Raw genomic sequence first — 19,315 nt, 5'->3', positions numbered from 1 at the left:
TCTAGATTCGCTGTTAGCTGTTGGTGATAGAGCTGCATAGAGCATGTAAATATCGATATATCGATACCAGGTTCGTGGTGCGATTATCGATTGTTATGATATCCATTGACTGAGTGGGCGATAGGCACATTCAAGGACAAAATAGCAGCAGTGCTTGTGGCAAGGTGCAATGACACGGCGTGTGCACTGGCGTTCAGGCCCGGAGCTTCAGCTTCGTGGATTCCTTAACGTGATCACTGCACAGCACTACTCTCCCCAGTCAATGGCCAAACAGAATAATTTAGTTTGCACACTGGGATACACTAGCATAAGGAAATATAAAAACAGAAAAAAACAACAAACGCACTTGCATGCCACACTTCATCAATATGACATACCTACCTTTATGCATGGCAGCTCATTGTTGCAACGATTGGTGGCCGTCTCTGTACCCGCCCTACCATTGGCCTCATAGATGTTATTGAGGCCCCGATACATTACCACTAACTCCTGTGTCTCAAACCAAAGTAAAACAAACTAATTACCCATTATAACAATTATTATTAAATAAATAAATGTAAGGCGCGATAACCTCCGAAGAGATCTAAGGCCGAGCTTCTCTTCCAATTTGCGTCGTGCTCCTCTTGATTTTTCCCTACAAATTTGCCGGACGGGACCTACATGTTTTATGCCGACTCCGAACGGCATCTGCAAGGCAGATGAGTTTTCACTGAGAGCTTTTCATGGCAGAAATACAATCGGAGCGCTTGCCAGACACTGCCGAGGGGCGACCCCGCTTAGAAAAAATTTCTTCTAATTGAAAAATCTTATTTCTAAAATTTTGATGTTGCTTTGCCCGGGAGTTGAACCCAGGGCATACGGTGTGATAGGCGGAGCACGCTACCATCACACCACGGTGGCCGCCAATTACAATTATTATTATTGAAACAAAATTCAATCCATTGCAAATACTTCTTAAAAATCTAGTTGAACTATTTATATATGAAGTTTTAAATTTCAATTAAAGAAAACATTTCTCATTAAATATCATATACTTGTAGTAAAAGTAGAACTATAATTACTCCGCTTAGTTCGTATCTTTAATCTTTAACAAAAAGTATTATACTTACTTACTTACTTAATTGGCGCTTAACCGTCTAAACGGTTATGACCGTCCAACAAGGCGCGCCAGTCGCTCCTTCGCTCCGCCAACCGGCGCCAATTGGTCACACCAAGGGAGTTTAAATCGTTTTCCACCTGGTCCTTCCAACGGAGTGGGGGCCGCCCTCTACCTCTGCTTCCATAGGCGGGTTCCGATAGAAACACTTTCTTGGCCGGAGCATCATCTTTCATTCGCATAACATGGCCTAGCCAGCGCAGCGTATATAATAAAATAATCAATTTACACAAAAGAAAGGATTTACTAGGAAATGTCATCCGACTTCGATTTAATCGGCCTTAGGTATGTATATCTTCATGTATACACATATGTACATACAGTATGTATGCACAGCAAAAGAAACAATTTGGAGGTGTTAGCAAAAAAAATGTATATAAGTAATATTAATAAAAACATATAACTAAATATGCATATATACGTGGTGTGATTAAATAATTAGGGAATCAAAAAAAAAGTAGATATGTATGTATATATATGCGTATGTATTGCATTCCTACGATGCGTCGAAGGCCTCCTCGCTTGTAGTTGCTTTAATAAAGATTCCTTTGGCTTGTACCAGCCCATGAAAAAAATGTTTAAAGTGTGTCATTGAAAAATTATTCAATAAAAAAAGAATATATAAACAGTTGGTAACCATAAATATGAATAGAAATATATCATTGAGAGCTCGCAATAACTAAAAATTATCAAAGCTGTAAGTTTGGTTCAGACCACGTCATACAACTCTCTCTCAAACATGTCCAATGCTTCTCATTTCATACAATTTTTATTTGGCACAGGTTCGAGAGACAGCTGTACACCAACAACAACACAATAATATGTTGATAATAGCTAGTTACATATTTTAAGTAATAATTATATTTGAAGGGATTATGAAAATCTTTTAGGTTCTTAGTTTAACCTACAGTGCTTACAAAATGTATAGGAACAATAATTATTGTAATATATTATAGAGGTTAGGGGAAAATATAAATTAAATTTATTTATTACTTCCTTTCTTATTTGGTAGTGATAATGATTTTAATTCCGCAACATTGTTTCTATATAAGTCCTATACACTGGTTCCAGCAACATCTTCTGATGCTTTGTTGCTTTTACATTTTAGTATACTAATTTTTACTTTATTATATTTTTCTTAACCTATGTCTTCTTCTTCCTATACCATCATTTTATGTATATACATATAGTAACTAATTTTTGCTTTTTGCCGAATTTCCTTTGTGTCATCCTGTGGTGGCTGAGTTCAACCGCCTTCCTCATTCCTTTTTCATATGATGCATGCCCTTGGTGTATGAATACATCTATAAACGTACCAAAAATCAAAATAGGAATACAATTTATAATACATCCCTCTTTATAACATCTTACCGCGAAGAAATGTCTCGAACAAGGAAAGCTTTTGGAGACTTTTCTTTCCAGCTGCTCCCGCCCAGTTGTACTCTTCCATCAACGTGTCACTAAAAATTTCTTTTACTACTCGGGGTATGTCCTCTGAAATGCCCTTAATTTTGAACATATGAGCCTTCTAAAGTATGAAAGCGAAATTAAATTATGGTAAAAGAGAACTTTTTGAGTCAAATTACCATTGCTACAGCATACACCTCTACCTTCAATCTTTCTTCCACCCTTAGAACCTAATACATTCTGGGGAGGCAATGCGCTGGCAACTTCATCCATGTACTTGTCTCTGACTTCCCCAGTAATTTTGCGCACAGAGCTTTTCACCTTCTTCAGCGTAACCTTGCACTCTCGCATTAAGTGCTGTTGCGCCAAAACTTCACTCTTCGGTACCGCCTGTTTAAAGTGAAGGTTTATTGTTAAAGTATAGATATTAACAAGAAACGAGTTGAAAATCGGTGTTACAAAACATTATATACTCAGATGTGAGCTTTAGCAACGAAGTAGTTTGGTTGAGATATGGTCGGTACCTTTTTTCGTTATCAGCCCAATTCTCAACCTTTCTCCCGGGGAGATTTTTCCCATTCTCCATACAAAAATGGTTGAGGATGGCAAATAACGGGAGAAATCTCCCCGGGAAAAAGATTGAGAATTGGGCTGTATATTTAAGATAATAATCTATCGTTGTTGGACGGCCATAACCGTTTAGACGGTTAAGCGCCAATTAAGTAAGAAGTAAGTAATCTATTGTTAGGGGAATGAAACTAATATTCTGCATAGCAAAGATTTGTATATACACAAAAAAGCCTAAGCCATTAGAGAATAATTGAAGTGAAAAGTAAAATTAATTAAATAAAAACAATACTTACATCTTGCTTTATTTCCTCCACCATTTTCATTAGTACGCTTTGATTATAGCTGAGTGTACGTTGCTAAGTTTAAAGAATACAAAAAGTACTTTGCATGAATATTGTAAAATACAAAGATCTAGTTAAATACAAAATCATTGTGAATTTTAATACTATTTTTCCTCCGTCCCCTATTACCCTACTTCTTACATTCTGTTCAATTTGATCCATCTTATAAATAATCTCCATCAAAACTCTCAGCACATCTATAAAAAGCATAATATACGTTTAATATCTTATACAAAACAATGGGGCGCATTCATAGTCAAACTTAGTTAAGAACTAAAAGTTAGTTACAGCTTTTTGACATAATTTTCTATTGGCTATCTGTCGAAAAAGCTTCAACTAACTTTAAGTACCAACTAAATTTCGTCTATGAATATGCCGCAATATGTAATATACATCACAGCTACCTAACCGATAGCTTTCTTGTTGGGGCATTAAAAACGATAGAAGTCAGCTGACCAAGCTAATTTTGTTGCACATATCTAACTTTGGCTAAAATATTCGTGCAAGTTTAAGAGACATTTAGGAATAATTTTTGAATTATTAGATTTAGAATAAAATCACAGATTTTCTTTTCTCGCTTTACATACATTAAAATATAAAATACAAATACACAATGTAGATATATATAAACAAACATCTAAATGTAATGTAATCATAGAATATAAATTATAATTAATATCGAAATGAAGAAATTAGAGTAGATATAAAAATATTATTAAAAAGAAAAATTCAATGTAAATCCACTCCAAAACATCCACTGTTGGTTTTTTGGCAACATAAACAACTCTACAAAAATCTTGTTACATGGTGTATAAGGTGATATCACAAACATCTTAACCAACCAGCTGTATTCGAATGAATACAGACAAATCCACAAAAAAAAAAAAAAAAAAAAAAAAATTTAGGAATAAATAAAACTTTACTGGTGATTAACTTGGTGTATAGAGTAATTAAATAACTCTAACCCATATCAAACTGGATGTGAGACAGTTCTCAAGCCCAAAAAAACTTTTGTTATAATGTAAAATAAATAAATAGTGCAGTGAATTGATAGCAAGGGCGGTAATTCTTTACTTTAGCTCACAACTGCTAAAACTCGTCCAAAAATATCAGGAGAGGTGTCAAAAGACGCGCTTTGGATCCAGGATCACGAATCCGAAAGCGGAAATTTAAAAGTTTATTTCGTTTCGGAGACATTTGCAAACAAAATTGAAAATTTTCAAGTGGTTGGTGTTGTTTTGATGATTTTGTGGTACCCACAAGAAAAACTGTGGGTAAAAGTGTTTTGCGCGGATATAGTTGTGGTCTCCAAACCGGTGTTGGACCCACCCAGGGTAATTTTTTATAAGCGCGGCCGGCAGCGATTTAGTTTAGCACCCCCCGAGTTCGGGGTTAAACTTGGTATCAAATGAAAGAGGGAGTTCTCCCGATCACAAATATATATAACTTAAAGTGCGCAGACTTATAGTTTACGAGTTATTTGATGTTAAAGTTTGCAAATTTAGCAAATTTCTACAGCACTCTCACTTACAATTTACACATCTTTCAAAACTTTTATGCTCATAAATACCTATATAAATTGGCAACGATACACTTAAATTTCATTTTAGTATATTCCACATATAATTCTTGCATTGTTTTTACTTAATTTAAATGTTTTTATTAAATAAATCGCGCTTTTGTAGCAACATTCACATTTATGTATGTATATATTTTATCGATGACATTACAAAGCTGTGCTGCCACATCAACAAAGAAAAAACAAATATAAATATTAACGTGCCACCTTTCAGTTAATAAAGAAAAAGGAAAATATATATTTTTACTACTATGCGGAAGGACATCACCGTGGCGGTAGCCACGGTTATACCACGCACCCGGACTTGGCATGGCGTAGCCCAGGGTTATTTTAAATAAGCGCGGCCGAAGGCCGCCTACGCGGAAAGGTGTTCTACGCAGAATTACTCTGCATGGCGCAGCCGGTGTTGGATCGGCTAACATAACAATAAACATAAGAGTTATAAGGTAATATGCGGAAGGACATCACCGTGGCGGTAGCCACGGTTATACCACACACCCGGACTTGGCATGGCGTAGCCCAGGGTTATTTTAAATAAGCGCGGCCGAAGGCCGCCTACGCGGAAAGGTGTTCTACGCAGAATTACTCTGCATGGCGCAGCCGGTGTTGGATCGGCTAACATAACAATAAACATAAGAGTTATAAGGTAATATGCGGAAGGACATCACCGTGGCGGTAGCCACGGTTATACCACGCACCCGGACTTGGCATGGCGTAGCCCAGGGTTATTTTAAATAAGCGCGGCCGAAGGCCGCCTACGCGGAAAGGTGTTCTACGCAGAATTACTCTGCATGGCGCAGCCGGTGTTGGATCGGCTAACATAACAATAAACATAAGAGTTATAAGGTAATATGCGGAAGGACATCACCGTGGCGGTAGCCACGGTTATACCACGCACCCGGACTTGGCATGGCGTAGCCCAGGGTTATTTTAAATAAGCGCGGCCGAAGGCCGCCTACGCGGAAAGGTGTTCTACGCAGAATTACTCTGCATGGCGCAGCCGGTGTTGGATCGGCTAACATAACAATAAACATAAGAGTTATAAGGTAATATGCGGAAGGACATCACCGTGGCGGTAGCCACGGTTATACCACACACCCGGACTTGGCATGGCGTAGCCCAGGGTTATTTTAAATAAGCGCGGCCGAAGGCCGCCTACGCGGAAAGGTGTTCTACGCAGAATTACTCTGCATGGCGCAGCCGGTGTTGGATCGGCTAACATAACAATAAACATAAGAGTTATAAGGTAATATGCGGAAGGACATCACCGTGGCGGTAGCCACGGTTATACCACGCACCCGGACTTGGCATGGCGTAGCCCAGGGTTATTTTAAATAAGCGCGGCCGAAGGCCGCCTACGCGGAAAGGTGTTCTACGCAGAATTACTCTGCATGGCGCAGCCGGTGTTGGATCGGCTAACATAACAATAAACATAAGAGTTATAAGGTAATATGCGGAAGGACATCACCGTGGCGGTAGCCACGGTTATACCACGCACCCGGACTTGGCATGGCGTAGCCCAGGGTTATTTTAAATAAGCGCCTACGCGGAAAGGTGTTCTACGCAGAATTACTCTGCATGGCGCAGCCGGTGTTGGATCGGCTAACATAACAATAAACATAAGAGTTATAAGGTAATATGCGGAAGGACATCACCGTGGCGGTAGCCACGGTTAAACCACACACCCGGACTTGGCATGGCGTAGCCCAGGGTTATTTTAAATAAGCGCGGCCAAAGGCCGCCTACACGGAAAGGTGTTCTACGCAGAATTACTGTGCATGGCGCAGCCGGTGTTGGATCGGATAACATAACAATAAACATAAGAGTTATAAGGTAATATGCGGAAGGACATCACCGTGGCGGTAGCCACGGTTATACCACACACCCGGACTTGGCATGGCGTAGCCCAGGGTTATTTTAAATAAGCGCGGCCGAAGGCCGCCTACGCGGAAAGGTGTTCTACGCAGAATTACTGTGCATGGCGCAGCCGTTGTTGGATCGGCTAACATAACAATAAACATAAGAGTTATAAGGTAATATCAGCTCGTTCACGAATGCAAAAAAGAGCTTTTTTCTAATTTTTGGTAAATAAAGACTAGAAAATTTAAAGATATGTATATATACATCAGATGAAAGATATTTTTATAAGTTATTTTTCGATTCTGCACTTGTTCCGTAAGATCTTCTCTCTTTAAATCAACCAAATTTAAGCTTGGCTCACTTGCAACAACAATACCTAAACTATCGGAGGAGCTAACAGGTACATCGAAAAAATTTTCTGTTTTCCGAAAAACAGTACATTGTACTATTTCCAATTCTCCTGACCCTAAAAGTTCTACTACCTTTATAGGGCCGACTTTTTTGCTATAACAAAAACAGTCTTTATCTTTCTTTAAATCAATATCGAAAGAGCCTAGCTTGGACGGTTTGTGAATCGATGAGCTCACATCCTGCCTTTCTTTCAACCTTAAAAACAGCTGTTGCAATATTTGATTTGGCTTTCTTACTATCTTTTTTAAAAATTGCATAAAATTTTCAAACCTGTAAGCAGAAAAGGAATCTAAAGGACCGAGATTTTTGACACATTCTGACAAGTATGTTGAAAGTAACGCTTTCCTTCCCAAACATTACACTGAACTGCGTGACGAAATGCTCTAATATATCTTGGGCAACATCAGCCTCAGACCTAAACGACCTTCACTTGAAAGAAGTCGAATGCCGGTATGTAGTAGTAGGAAAAGGAAGTACAACTCACTACTAATGCAGTCTTTTAAAACAAAAATGCCTGTGTATAGCGGGAACTGTCTGAATTCCGTTGCTTTCCACCGACTAACTTCATCTAAACTTCTCGCAGTACGACAGAATTCAGACGCAAAGTAATTCGAAATAAATTTAATATTTTCATTTATCTTTCGGATATTTGCATCGCTATTCAAATATTTTAAAAACCTTTTTACGACACCTAAATCTACCAAATGCATACAGTCTAGTGGAAACTGAGAAACCATTTTAAAGCTGGCATCTTCTAAAACGGTTTTCTGTTGCCTGAATTGAGGACTGTGGTGGGACACATGATCTCTTCTCAAAACTTATATCCGTCCTGGGTATACCAGACGTTGTGGGTAAATATACTTTCCCATCCCAGTCACCCCCTATATGACACCTGGGGCATCCATGTTTGGCATTAAATGACATAACACCACTAACAAACGCCCTAGCTGGGGAGTCGCAAATGAACACACGCACATCAAATCTTAACAACACTTTATTGGGACCGACAGCAATGCCGTTTTCTCGCAGGGATTTTGCCTCTGAAGCGAACTTAGCCATAAAATCATTAATATTTTCAGGCTTTTTAAAACCTGAGAAGCTAGCTATAACAAAAGGATCAACACTAGGAAAATGTACTAGTGCTCCAAGAATAGGCCATAAAACTCGACTTGAACTGTTAAATAGTTTCAGGCCATCTACTCCCACATCAATTAAAACCTCTTCTTGTGCCTCCAAAAATGAAAATTGTTTAGAAACTAGTTGGTCTTGTATACCAAAGTACAAAAATTCACCATTTGGCATAGATTCTACACTGACTTTTTCTCGAAAGGTGTCTAAAAGAGTTTTGGCACACAACGGCACATCCTTTATCCCGCCCTTCTGGAGTGCCTGAAGAAGTCCGTCTATAATATTATGAGGAACTTTAAAATCTATGGCCCAACTTCTTAACAAGTCGTTCAGATCCGTACCTGCACCCTCTTCTACATAATAACTTTGGGCACCTAAACACTCTTCAACGCTTTCATCACTATCAATTCGAACACTCTCAACTGGTAAACACTGACTTTGGAAAATCTCACTACTCAAATGATTAGCCTCACTTTCAAAAGGATTAGCAACACTTTCCAAAGAATTAGCAACACTTTGCACTTTATCTTGAGAGGACTTTTCAAGTTCTTTAAACATTTTAACGTTATCGTCAAAGAGCTTTTTCTCTTTCGATAAGCAATTAGCAAAATGCCTTCTTTTCATATTTTTTTATTTTAATAACCTTTATTTTATTTATTAATTAATTAATTTAAAAATCACGTCGCGCTCTGAAATTTTTAAGTCTGCGTTTCAGAAAATAATAGCTTTGTTCTGATATTTTCCAAATATCGTCCTCGTGTTCCCAAAACTGACCGGAAATAATAGAAAGGAACACAAATTGGGTTATTTATGGGCAGGTACGCACAGTTTCGGACAAACGTGACAAAAATGAACAACACAACGTTTGTATGTATTAGTAATCGCCATACTTTTGTGTGAATGTGTTGGTGAACACATCAGCTTTCTGCTCTCGCGTCTTGTAGGGCTAATAATAAATATAGTGGGTAATATACTGCCTATGCAATATTTCGACCTAAACTCGATCGTTTTTTTTTTTCGTTTAATATACAACGTGAAATTTTCTGATTCAATCAAGTTGCATTTAAATAATAACAAGTAAGGAAGGCCAAGTTCGGGTGTAACCGAACATTACATACTCAGTTGAGAGCTATGGAGACAAAATAAGGGAATATCAGGAAAAATGAACCTAGTGTAACCCTGGAATGTGTTGTTTGTACGATATGGGTATCAAATGAAAGGTGTTAATGAATATTTTAAAAGGGCGAGGGCCTTAGTTCTATAGGTGGACGCCTTTTCGAGATATCGCCATAAAGGTGGATCAGGGGTGACTCTAGAATTTGTTTGTACGATATGTGTATGAAAAGAAAGGTGTTAATGAGTTTTTTAAAGGGGCGTTGGCCTCAGTTCTATAGGTGGACGCCTTTTCGAGATATCGCCATAAAGGTGGACCAGGGGTGACTCTAGCATTGGTTTGTACGATATGGGTATCAAATGAAAGCTGTTAATGAGTATTTTAAAAGGGAGTGGGTCTTAGTTTTATAGGTGGACGCCTTTTCGAGATATCGCCATAAAGGTGGGCCAGGGATGACTCTAGAATGCGTTTATACAATATGGGTATCAAACGAAAGATGTTAATGAGTAGTTTAAAAGGGAGTAGGCCTTAGTTCTATGGGTGAACGGCTTTTCGAAATATCGATATAAAGGTGGACCAATGGTGACTCTAGAATTTGTTTGAACGATATGGGTATCAAATGAAAGGTGTTAATGAGTATTTTAAAAGGGAGTGGGCCTTAGTTCTATAGGTGGACGCCTTTTCGAGATATCGCCATAAAGGTGGACCAGGGGTGACTTTAGAATTTGTTTACGATATGGGTATCAAATGAAAGGTGTTAATGAGTATTTTAAAAGGGAGTGGGCCTTAGTTCTATAGGTGGACGCCTTTTCAATATATCGCCATAAAGGTGGACCAGGGGTGAGACTCTGTAATGTGTTTGTACAATATGGGTGTCAAATTAAAGGTATTAATAAGAATTTTAAAAGGGAGTTGTGGTAGTTGTATATGTGAAGGCGTTTTCGAGATTTCGACCAAAATGTGGACCAGGGTGACACAGAACATCATCTGTCGGGTACCGCTAATTTATTTATATATATAATACCACGAACAGTATTCCTGCCATGATTCCAAGGGCTTTCGATTTCGCCCTGCAGAACTTTTTCATTTTCTTCTACTTGATATGGTAGGTGTCACACCCATTTTACAAAGTTTTTTTCTAAAGTTATATTTTGCGTCAATAAACCAATGCAATTACCATGTTTCAACCCTTTTTTCGTATTTGGTATAGAATTATGGCATTTTTTTAATTTTTCGTAATTTTCGAAATCGAAAAATTGGGCGTGGTCATAGTCGGATTTCGGCCATTTTTTATACGAATACAGAGTGTGTTCAGATAATTATGTGAACTGAGTTTAGTAAAGATATATCGATTTTTGCTCAAGTTATCGTGTTAACGGCCGAGCGGAAGGACAGACGATCTACTGTGTATATAAACTGGGCGTGGCTTCAACCGATTTCGCCCTTTTTCACAGAAAACAGTTATCGTCCTAGAATCTAAGCGCCTACCAAATTTCACAATGATTGGTAAATATTTGTTCGACTTATGGCATTAAATGTATCCCAGACAAATCAAATGAAAAAGGGCGGAGCCACGCCCATTTTGAAATTTTATTTCGTTTTTGTATTTTGTTGCACCATATCATTACTGGAGTTGAATGTTGACATAATTTACTTATATACTGTAAAGATATTAAATTTTTTGTAAAAATTTCACTTTAAAAAAAATTTTTTTTTAAGTGGGCGTGGTCGTTCTCCGATTTTGCTAATTTTTATTGAGCATACATATAGTAATACAAGTAACGTTCCTGCCAAATTTCATCATGATATCTTCAACGACTGCCAAATTACAGCTTGCAAAACTTCTAAATTACCTTCTTTTAAAAGTGGGCGGTGCCACGCCCATTGTCCAAAATTTTACTTATTTTCAATTCTGCGTCATAAGTTCAACCCACCTACCAAGTTTCATTGCTTTATCCGTCTTTGGTAATGAATTATCGCACTTTTTCGATTTTTCGAAATTTTCGATATCGAAAAAGTGGGCGTGGTTATAGTCCGATATCGTTCATTTTAAGTAGCGATCTGAGATGAGTGCCCAGGAACCTACATACCAAATTTCGTCAAGATACCTCAAAATTTACTCAAGTTATCGTGTTAAAGGACGGACGGACGGACGGACATGGCTCAATCAAATTTTTTTTCGATACTGATGATTTTGGTATATCTATCTCGATTCCTTTATACCTGTACAACCAACCGTTATCCAATCAAAGTTAATATACTCTGTGAGCTCTGCTCAACTGAGTATAATAAATAAAAGTTGAAATAAAAGATAATATAATAAAATAAAATAAGAAATATCAAAATAAATTAGCATAAAAGACAATATACAAATTTTAATGTAATATCTTTGTAGCAAATTTATTTATTTTTTTTCACTATAAGACGTGCTATATCTAAAATGAGCATAAAATCTGGAAATGCAAAAAACATTTGGGTCAAATTTGCAATTAATTGTTATAAATAAATAAATTTAGTGAGTTTGAACAAAAGTTGACTCATTATTTCTGATTTCATTTTTTTTAAAGCCCCTAAAATGAAAAAGAATATGTTAAATAAAGACCTAGGCCGGTTAAGTTATTACTTCTCTTTAAAGTTTTTTTGTGCGCTAACAATTGTTTTAGAACAATTTTTTAAGGATTTTGGTACAAACCAATATAGGTAATTGGAAACAATGGGGAACAATATTTTATTTCAATAGAAAATGAGCGAAGCAGTGTTTCTCTCAACGTTAGGCGTGCACAAATATATACATATGTAGAGATGAAACCAGGCATGCTTAACGAACGAAACGATATCATTTCGTTACGATAATCAACGCTAATAAACGAAACGAAGTCATTTCGTTTCGTTTATTAACGTTAAGAACGTCAAATTAACGTTAACGTAACGTAACGAAATGATATCGTTTCGTTCGTTAAGCATGCCTGGATGAAACATTTGAGCAACGCAACAATTGAGAATTTGGAGCTATTTACTCAGGGGGGTTTGTGAACATAATGCGTCCTACAGATGGCAATTTCGATAGTTGCACAAATTTTCGAATTTACAAAAAATTTTTTCTATTAATTATAAACAAATAGAGTAATATTTGTTAACAAAAATAGGCCTATGCACTGCGATTGATCAATACGAATCGATTCATATAACTTTTATATGATTTTACGTATGCTAAGTATGCGAAACAGCCTGTCAATTGATTGTATGGAAATTTTGTTAGCGTATTAATATATAGATAGTGGGTAATATACTGCCTATGCTATATTTCGACCTAAAATCGAAAACGTTTTTGGGTCGTTTTTTTTCGTTTAATATACAACGTGAAATTTTCCGATTCAATCAAGTTGCATTTAAATAATAATAAACTAAGTTGAAATAAAAGATAATATTGTTACGAATATTAGCAAAACTAAGGAGTGCTGCCATCTCTAAGCCGATGCTAAGCCGTGACGTGAATGCACATCAATAATTCAATCATTATGTATCTACATAAACGAAACAATAACTGCGTCTACATATATGTACCGTGTACGTATACGAGCAGCACAAACACATGTATATATCTGAGCTACTCCTATAAGTATGCAATGAGAAAAAACTATAAAATTGTGCAATTGTAGTTACAGCTGAGAAGTTTGAGAGCTGCTGGACTAGTAGATTCTGGAAGCGCCTAGAAGATGTATAAATTTGTGCAATTGTAGTTACAGCTGACAAGTTTGAGAGCTGCTGGACTATTAGATTCGGGAAGCGCCTAGGAAATGCGAAGGTTGAAATCAAAGAGTATAAAAGCCGACAATTGTAGAGGCGCTGGAATTCAGCTTGATTTGAGTTGTCAAGCAGTTACGACTAAGACGATATCTAGCGAGCAATAGCAGTATTATTTTGAAAGTCAGTTTCATTTAAGCTATCAGTTTGGTTATTAAGCTATTCGTTGCACAGTTTGAGTGTTATTGTGAAGTATTTTAATAAAGATCATTTTTCCATTATTCAATATTGGAGTTATTTATTCAACAGTTTAGCGATACGAACCTAGCAAAAGGGCAAATAAGAGGATTTGCAGCAAATTCGTTACAATATAATAAAATAAAATAAGAAATATCAAAATAAATTAGCATAAAAGACAATATACAAATTTTAATATAATATCTTTGTAGCAAATTTATTTATTTTTTGTTCACTATAAGACTTGCTATATCTGAAATGAGCATAAAATCTGGAAATGCAAAAAACATTTGGGTCAAATTTGCAATTAATTATTATAAATAAATAAATTTAGTGAGTTTGAACAAAAGTTGACTCATTATTTCTGATTTCATTTTTTTAAAGCACCTAAAATGAAAAACAAAGAATCTGTTAAATAAAGACCTATGCTTTTACGTGTAAGTAAAATTTGTCTAAAAAAATAGTCCGGTTAAGTTATTACTTCTCTTTAAAGTTTTTTTGTGCGCTAACAATTGTTTTAGAACAATTTTTTAAGGATTTTGGTACAAACCAATATAGGTAATTGGAAACAATGGGGAACAATATTTTATTTCAACAGAAAATGAGCGAAGCAGTAGTTCTCTCACCGTTTGGCGTGTACAAATATATACATATGTAGAGATGAAACATTTGAGCAACGCAACAATTGAGAATTTGGAGCTATTTACTCAGGGGGGTTTGTGAACATAATGCGTCCTACAGATGGCAATTTCGATAGTTGCACAGATTTTCGAATTTACAAAAAACTGTTTCTATTAATTATAAACAAATAGAGTAATATTTGTTAACAAAAATAGGCCTATGCACTGCGGCTGATCAATACGAATCGATTCATATAACTTTTATATGATTTTACGTATGCTAAGTATGCAAAACAGCCTGTCAATTGATTGTATGGAAATTTTGTTAGTGTATTAATATATAGATAATCACTTCATATATTATGTATATTTCATACTATTGTACTCACTTGTAATTAAATTAGTCAACGATGGTATACTTCCAAATTCCTGTTGCCTGCTTCACCAGAGCAATTCGAAGTCGACGTCGCTGCCAATGCCAATTGCGAATTCCTTCTTCTTTCTTAATTTTACTTTAATTAAATGTAGACAATTTTCAGTCGGCACTAATACACTGATATTTTCTATTATTTTCTGCACAAAAATATCACAATTATAATTTTTTCAATATCTCCGCTGATTATTTGCTGGTGGACGCCATAAATGGCGTTTGTTGCGCCTCTATTTGCAGCTCACTAAATTGTTTAATAGCATTTAATATTTATAATTTTTTCTTTTTCTCTTATCCATTCAATTTTCGATGTGCAATAACACACTAGTCACGCAATTGATTTTGCATTATTTTTCTATCGTTTTCTTTTTTAATTAATTAAAAAACTACTAGAATTTTCCACCGCTAGTACGGAAAGCTGAAAACAAATGGCGGACTCGCAGAAAATTTGGTTGACGTATTTCAGGGTACATGGCATGTAAGAAAAGGCAAGCATATATGGATCGGACATTGCAGTTAGGCCATCTCATTTTCTCATACTAACAATTGTAGAACAATGTAGGATTTTTTGTTGTTGGTCGCCGGTTTTGTTATATTAGAATGTGTAGAATAAAAATATTTATCTTATCAGGTCGGCGATGGCACCACTTCAGTAGTACTTTAAGCAGGTGAAATCTTAAAGCAAGTTAAGCCATATGCTGAGGAAGGCGTGCATGCACATATCATCATTAAAGCTATACATAAAGCATTACAATTATGCATGACCAAAATATGACATGGAACAACAACGTGCTTTATTGGAAAAAGGCGCTGCCACAGCAACTTATTCATCAACAAAAAGATTTCTTTTCTAAAATGGTTGTGGACGCTGTACTTTCCTTTGATGGACCCAAAGTCATACAAAAAATATAAAATCGCATTATTAAATATAGAATTGGAATTGAAGGCTGAGCGTGTACCAGAAGAAGATTTGAAACGTACAATGAAAGCTTGTTGTGGTACTGTTATGACTACAGCTAATGATATTAATTCAAGGGTTTTAGGTCAATGTGATTACTTTGAAGAACGTCAAGTTGGTGGTGAAGGTTTCAACATTTTCCAAGGTTTGATAGTGGGTTTGATATTGATTTTATTTTCATAGGTTATAATTATTTAAAGGTTGCGTTAATGCCAGAACATGTACATTGATTTTACGTGGCGGTGCCGAACAATTTTTGGAAGAAACTGAGCTTCGTTACATGATGCTATAATGATTGTGCGGCGTACAATTAAACATGATTCTGTTGTTGCTGGTAAGTCAAAATAAAAATTGAAAAAAATGTCTAATCTTAAATTGTTAAGTAATATTATGAAAAGATTGTGTCCAACTCCGGAAGAAAAAACTATAAAATTTGTGTCAGTGAAATGATAATTATTGCTTTTGGTTGTTAGTTTTGAGGCATCGTCTTCGGCTAGCCAATTGCTTTATAAGTGGTAATCAGCGTTTATTTATCTTTATCCCAAGTACTGCCAGCAAGAGATTCGAGGATTTTATTACGGCTCTGGATTTTCGGTACAATTGCGGCTGCATGCTCACCAAAATGTAGATCCTGAACGAAAGGCACACCCAAGATTTTGGGGTGTAAGACAGTCGGTAGCGTAGTGCCATTGACGTGGATGTTCAAAATGGTCGACATTTGGGACGTGTATTTTGTAAATAAGATCGCCGATGATTTGGTCGGTGAGAATTTCAGGTTTCGCGAGGCGACAAAACCGGAGAGATCAGGGAGATAGCTGCTTATTTTATTACAAAGCTCATAGATGTAGGAACCTATAGTATAGGCGTAGGAAACAATAGTGACTCCTTCTGGTGGTGAAGATAGCTATTGATATGTAGAAGTTAAACAGAATAGGACACCGGTTTGAATATGAGTTTTTTTTTTGAAGTTATTGCAAAAAAAGCGTTGGGGAGTTTTAATATCTTAAGGGGTACATTCGTACATGTTTCTGAGAATGAAGAATGAGACCTATTCAAACTCAATTTTCACCAGGACAAGGCCGCTGAGACTTTGCTATACTTTAACATACAATACTTTACCCCTTTTTAGCACAACTATCATTTTTGATTTTATTAAATTTTATAAAATGTTTCTTCCTCTACAGTTCAGCATATCTTTTGCCAACACAGTCAATTCCCACCAATGGATATTGCGGCGCGCGATTGACCAACAAGACGATTCCACAACACCTTTGAGTATTCTTGATCTAAAAATTAATATGCAACGAATTTGTACAACAAACGAACAACACACACTGAAATAATATTGATTAAAAAGTATCTAAGAATCTAATAATTCTAAGCTTTTTCCTACGTTCCTATTCTAAGCTTTTTATGCTCTATTTAAAAAATATTCAACAATCGCATAAAGTTTGCAAAGATTTTTAAGGCAATTCAATTGCAACGAATTTGTCAATGATTTTTAAGAAAACCTTATAAACTAGATGTATAACAAAAAAATATTTTGATTATAAATATTTGCTGATGAATTTAACTGACAGTACCAATACCATCAACTAAATGGTCCTTATAAATATTGTAATCACATAATTTAAAACAAGGAAACGTTGCCAATGTGTTGGTTTTATTTTGAGTTTGCCATCTCCTTTTGACAATCCCATCGACCATGCAATGAAATAAATAAAATCAGCTGATGAGATGAGCCAACCATATAATTGAGCCATGCATTTAAGGTACATTTTTCTCCCGACGTTACACTAATTTTCGAACAGAAAATGCTTTTAAATTTGAACGTTTTTAATCACCTTGGGGTATGATATTTAAATATTTTTTGATCAAAATTTTCAAAAAATGCTGGTTGGGATATGCACCAATAAATTGTTCATACTTGTTCACTAATACAGCACGAATATTTTGGATGAATAAATATGTTTTCCATTTAAAATAATATGAATCTTATACCAATTTCACACAGAAACTTAATCGAATCACAATTTTGTTTAATGAAATAATTAAGTTTTCCTTTTCGCACACGGTCACTTGCTTCATTAAGCGAACATCTGTCAGCAGTCCCAAAAAAAATGTTACGATTTTACAAAAAATAGTTTAAATGGATTGCAGCCGTTTCCTCTTTAACTATTGAGACAATCAAAATAAAATACATGGGCAACTACTCACAGATGTTGCACTTAACCAAATATGTGCCTATTTTTGAAAAAGCTACTTTATCTTTTGCTGCACTTGCAACGAAAAAAAATTTATAATTTTTTGGAGTTTTGCTATTTTTCGTAAATTATTGAAAATAATTTATTTTTTACTGTCATTTGCAAAGAAGCAAAACATGCTAAAATTTTGACTCCATTAGGCATTCAATAAAGCAATAATGAGATAATTACGAGTTTGTATTTTGTATGGAAAATTGAGTTTAATTAGGGCTTTAATGTAGAAAACTTGACTAATTATTGCATTAAGCTTCTGTGTGAAATTTGTATTACATACTTTTTCATGCATTTAGAATACAAATGTCTGTATATTATAGATCGTTAAAAATAGAATCGAGCCAGAAGTGAGATGACGGTTCCTTCTTTGTTTTATTTTATTTTTTTTTACGATCTAAAAACTTCGTAATGTTTTTATTGCGATATCATCTTTTATCCCAAACAATTAATTAAACAAGCAACACTTTTTTTATGTATATTATTGTATTTTATTATATAGCATATGTATATATAATATATATACATGTGTGTATATATAACATATTTATTTAGGTATATATATTTGAAATTATTTTTTTATATAGACTTAATATTTTGTGTATTGCATCATTTATGCTATAATTTTAATAATAAACAAATAATAATAATAATATTTTCTTTATAATAAATTTTGCTTTTGTTGTTTTTGCTATATTTCGTCATCTGTGTACCATTCTTATATATATGTATGTATATAGTAATAATTGTTTACAATACACCTTAAACCGTTACTAAATAATGCACATAGTTTTTTTTATTCAGTTTACATTTCACATACATCTCGCAATATTTTCTTTCAAGTTTTTTTTTTATCGTCACCATCATCATCATTATCAAAATCAATAGCTTTAAGGGCAGATATGATTTTTCAATGCACCTAATTTTAGTATGTTCTAAGGACGTTTGTAGACTTTCCCTGGAAGTCTCATCCAATTTAATGGCCAAAGAAAGCCGGGACCATTCTAAAATAGGACTTAACCAGCCAGATATAAAGATACACATAATTTTGAAACTGAACCTTCTGCGGAAAACCAAAATTTTGGAAACAAGCAAGTCTTTTTAAGCTGCGTAACTTTGATCTATGGTATATACCTACATTCATACACACAATGTTTTTGCTACTCCTGTAGATAATTTATACACAAGAATTATAGTTACTGCACCAATTGAATGTACTCATCGTTAGCTTAGGTCACAAAGGCCCTAACCAACAAATTTAAAATTTACAGATTTACACATTCAAAATTGGCATAACTCCGTTCTTATTGGTTGTAACACTTTCAAATTTTTACTGAGGGTGCATTGTATTATATCATACCAAAATCTTTGAAAATCACAATTGGTGAGGACCTTGAGGACCTGAAATATTAAGAATCTCAGTTAAAGCGGAAAGCTATTAATAAAAAAGGAGCTTTTTGTTTGTTTTGGCTGAAGGCACAAATCATGAAGTGTTTTCTTCATAC

The 19,315-nt window shown here is 35.3% G+C and overlaps 1 protein-coding gene and 1 long non-coding RNA gene across 5 annotated transcripts; one reads left to right on the top strand and one right to left on the bottom strand.

Moving 5' to 3' along the window:
• Positions 1-918: 918 nt before the first annotated feature.
• Positions 919-6,558, bottom strand: LOC137241440 (uncharacterized). Of its 4 annotated transcripts, none has more exons than XR_010950002.1 (5): positions 5,045-6,558; positions 3,427-3,489; positions 2,743-2,953; positions 2,528-2,684; positions 919-2,460 (listed from the first exon to the last, which is right to left on the bottom strand). XR_010950002.1 is itself a non-coding variant. In XM_067769046.1 (5 exons), the coding sequence occupies exons 1-4, from the start codon at positions 3,682-3,684 to the stop codon at positions 2,662-2,664; spliced, it is 366 nt and encodes a 121-aa protein (XP_067625147.1). In that variant the 5' UTR covers positions 3,685-4,043; the 3' UTR covers positions 919-2,460; positions 2,528-2,661. The 4 variants fall into 4 exon arrangements, 3 of the variants coding, with proteins under 3 accessions (XP_067625147.1, XP_067625145.1, XP_067625146.1); XM_067769046.1 differs by lacking the exon at positions 5,045-6,558 and adding an exon at positions 3,616-4,043; XM_067769044.1 differs by lacking the exon at positions 5,045-6,558 and adding an exon at positions 3,616-4,043 and having other exon boundaries at positions 2,528-2,953.
• On the top strand, positions 4,034-15,894 carry LOC137241441 (uncharacterized). Its single transcript, XR_010950003.1, has 3 exons — positions 4,034-4,495; positions 15,229-15,700; positions 15,756-15,894. It is a non-coding gene; the product is annotated as an uncharacterized lncRNA (long non-coding RNA).
• The last annotated feature ends 3,421 nt before the right edge of the window (positions 15,895-19,315 follow it).

This window comes from Eurosta solidaginis, chromosome 2 (assembly GCF_040869045.1).
Source record: "Eurosta solidaginis isolate ZX-2024a chromosome 2, ASM4086904v1, whole genome shotgun sequence".
Taxonomy (NCBI): domain Eukaryota; kingdom Metazoa; phylum Arthropoda; class Insecta; order Diptera; family Tephritidae; genus Eurosta; species Eurosta solidaginis.
Note: the sequence above shows the minus strand (reverse complement) of the source record. Positions and strands in the feature narration are given on the sequence as shown.

What these genes read in the sequence shown, in the direction of transcription:
- LOC137241440 (XM_067769044.1), bottom strand. Translation starts at nt 3,684, where the DNA reads ATGCTTTTTATAGATGTGCTGAGAGTTTTGATGGAGATTATTTATAAG. An exon ending in TGGATCAAATTGAACAGAAT is followed by an intron (nt 3,490 to 3,615) that starts GTAAGAAGTAGG and finishes CTTTAAACTTAG; the next exon opens with CAACGTACACTCAGCTATAA. An exon ending in TGGAGGAAATAAAGCAAGAT is followed by an intron (nt 2,954 to 3,426) that starts GTAAGTATTGTT and finishes CACTTTAAACAG; the next exon opens with GCGGTACCGAAGAGTGAAGT.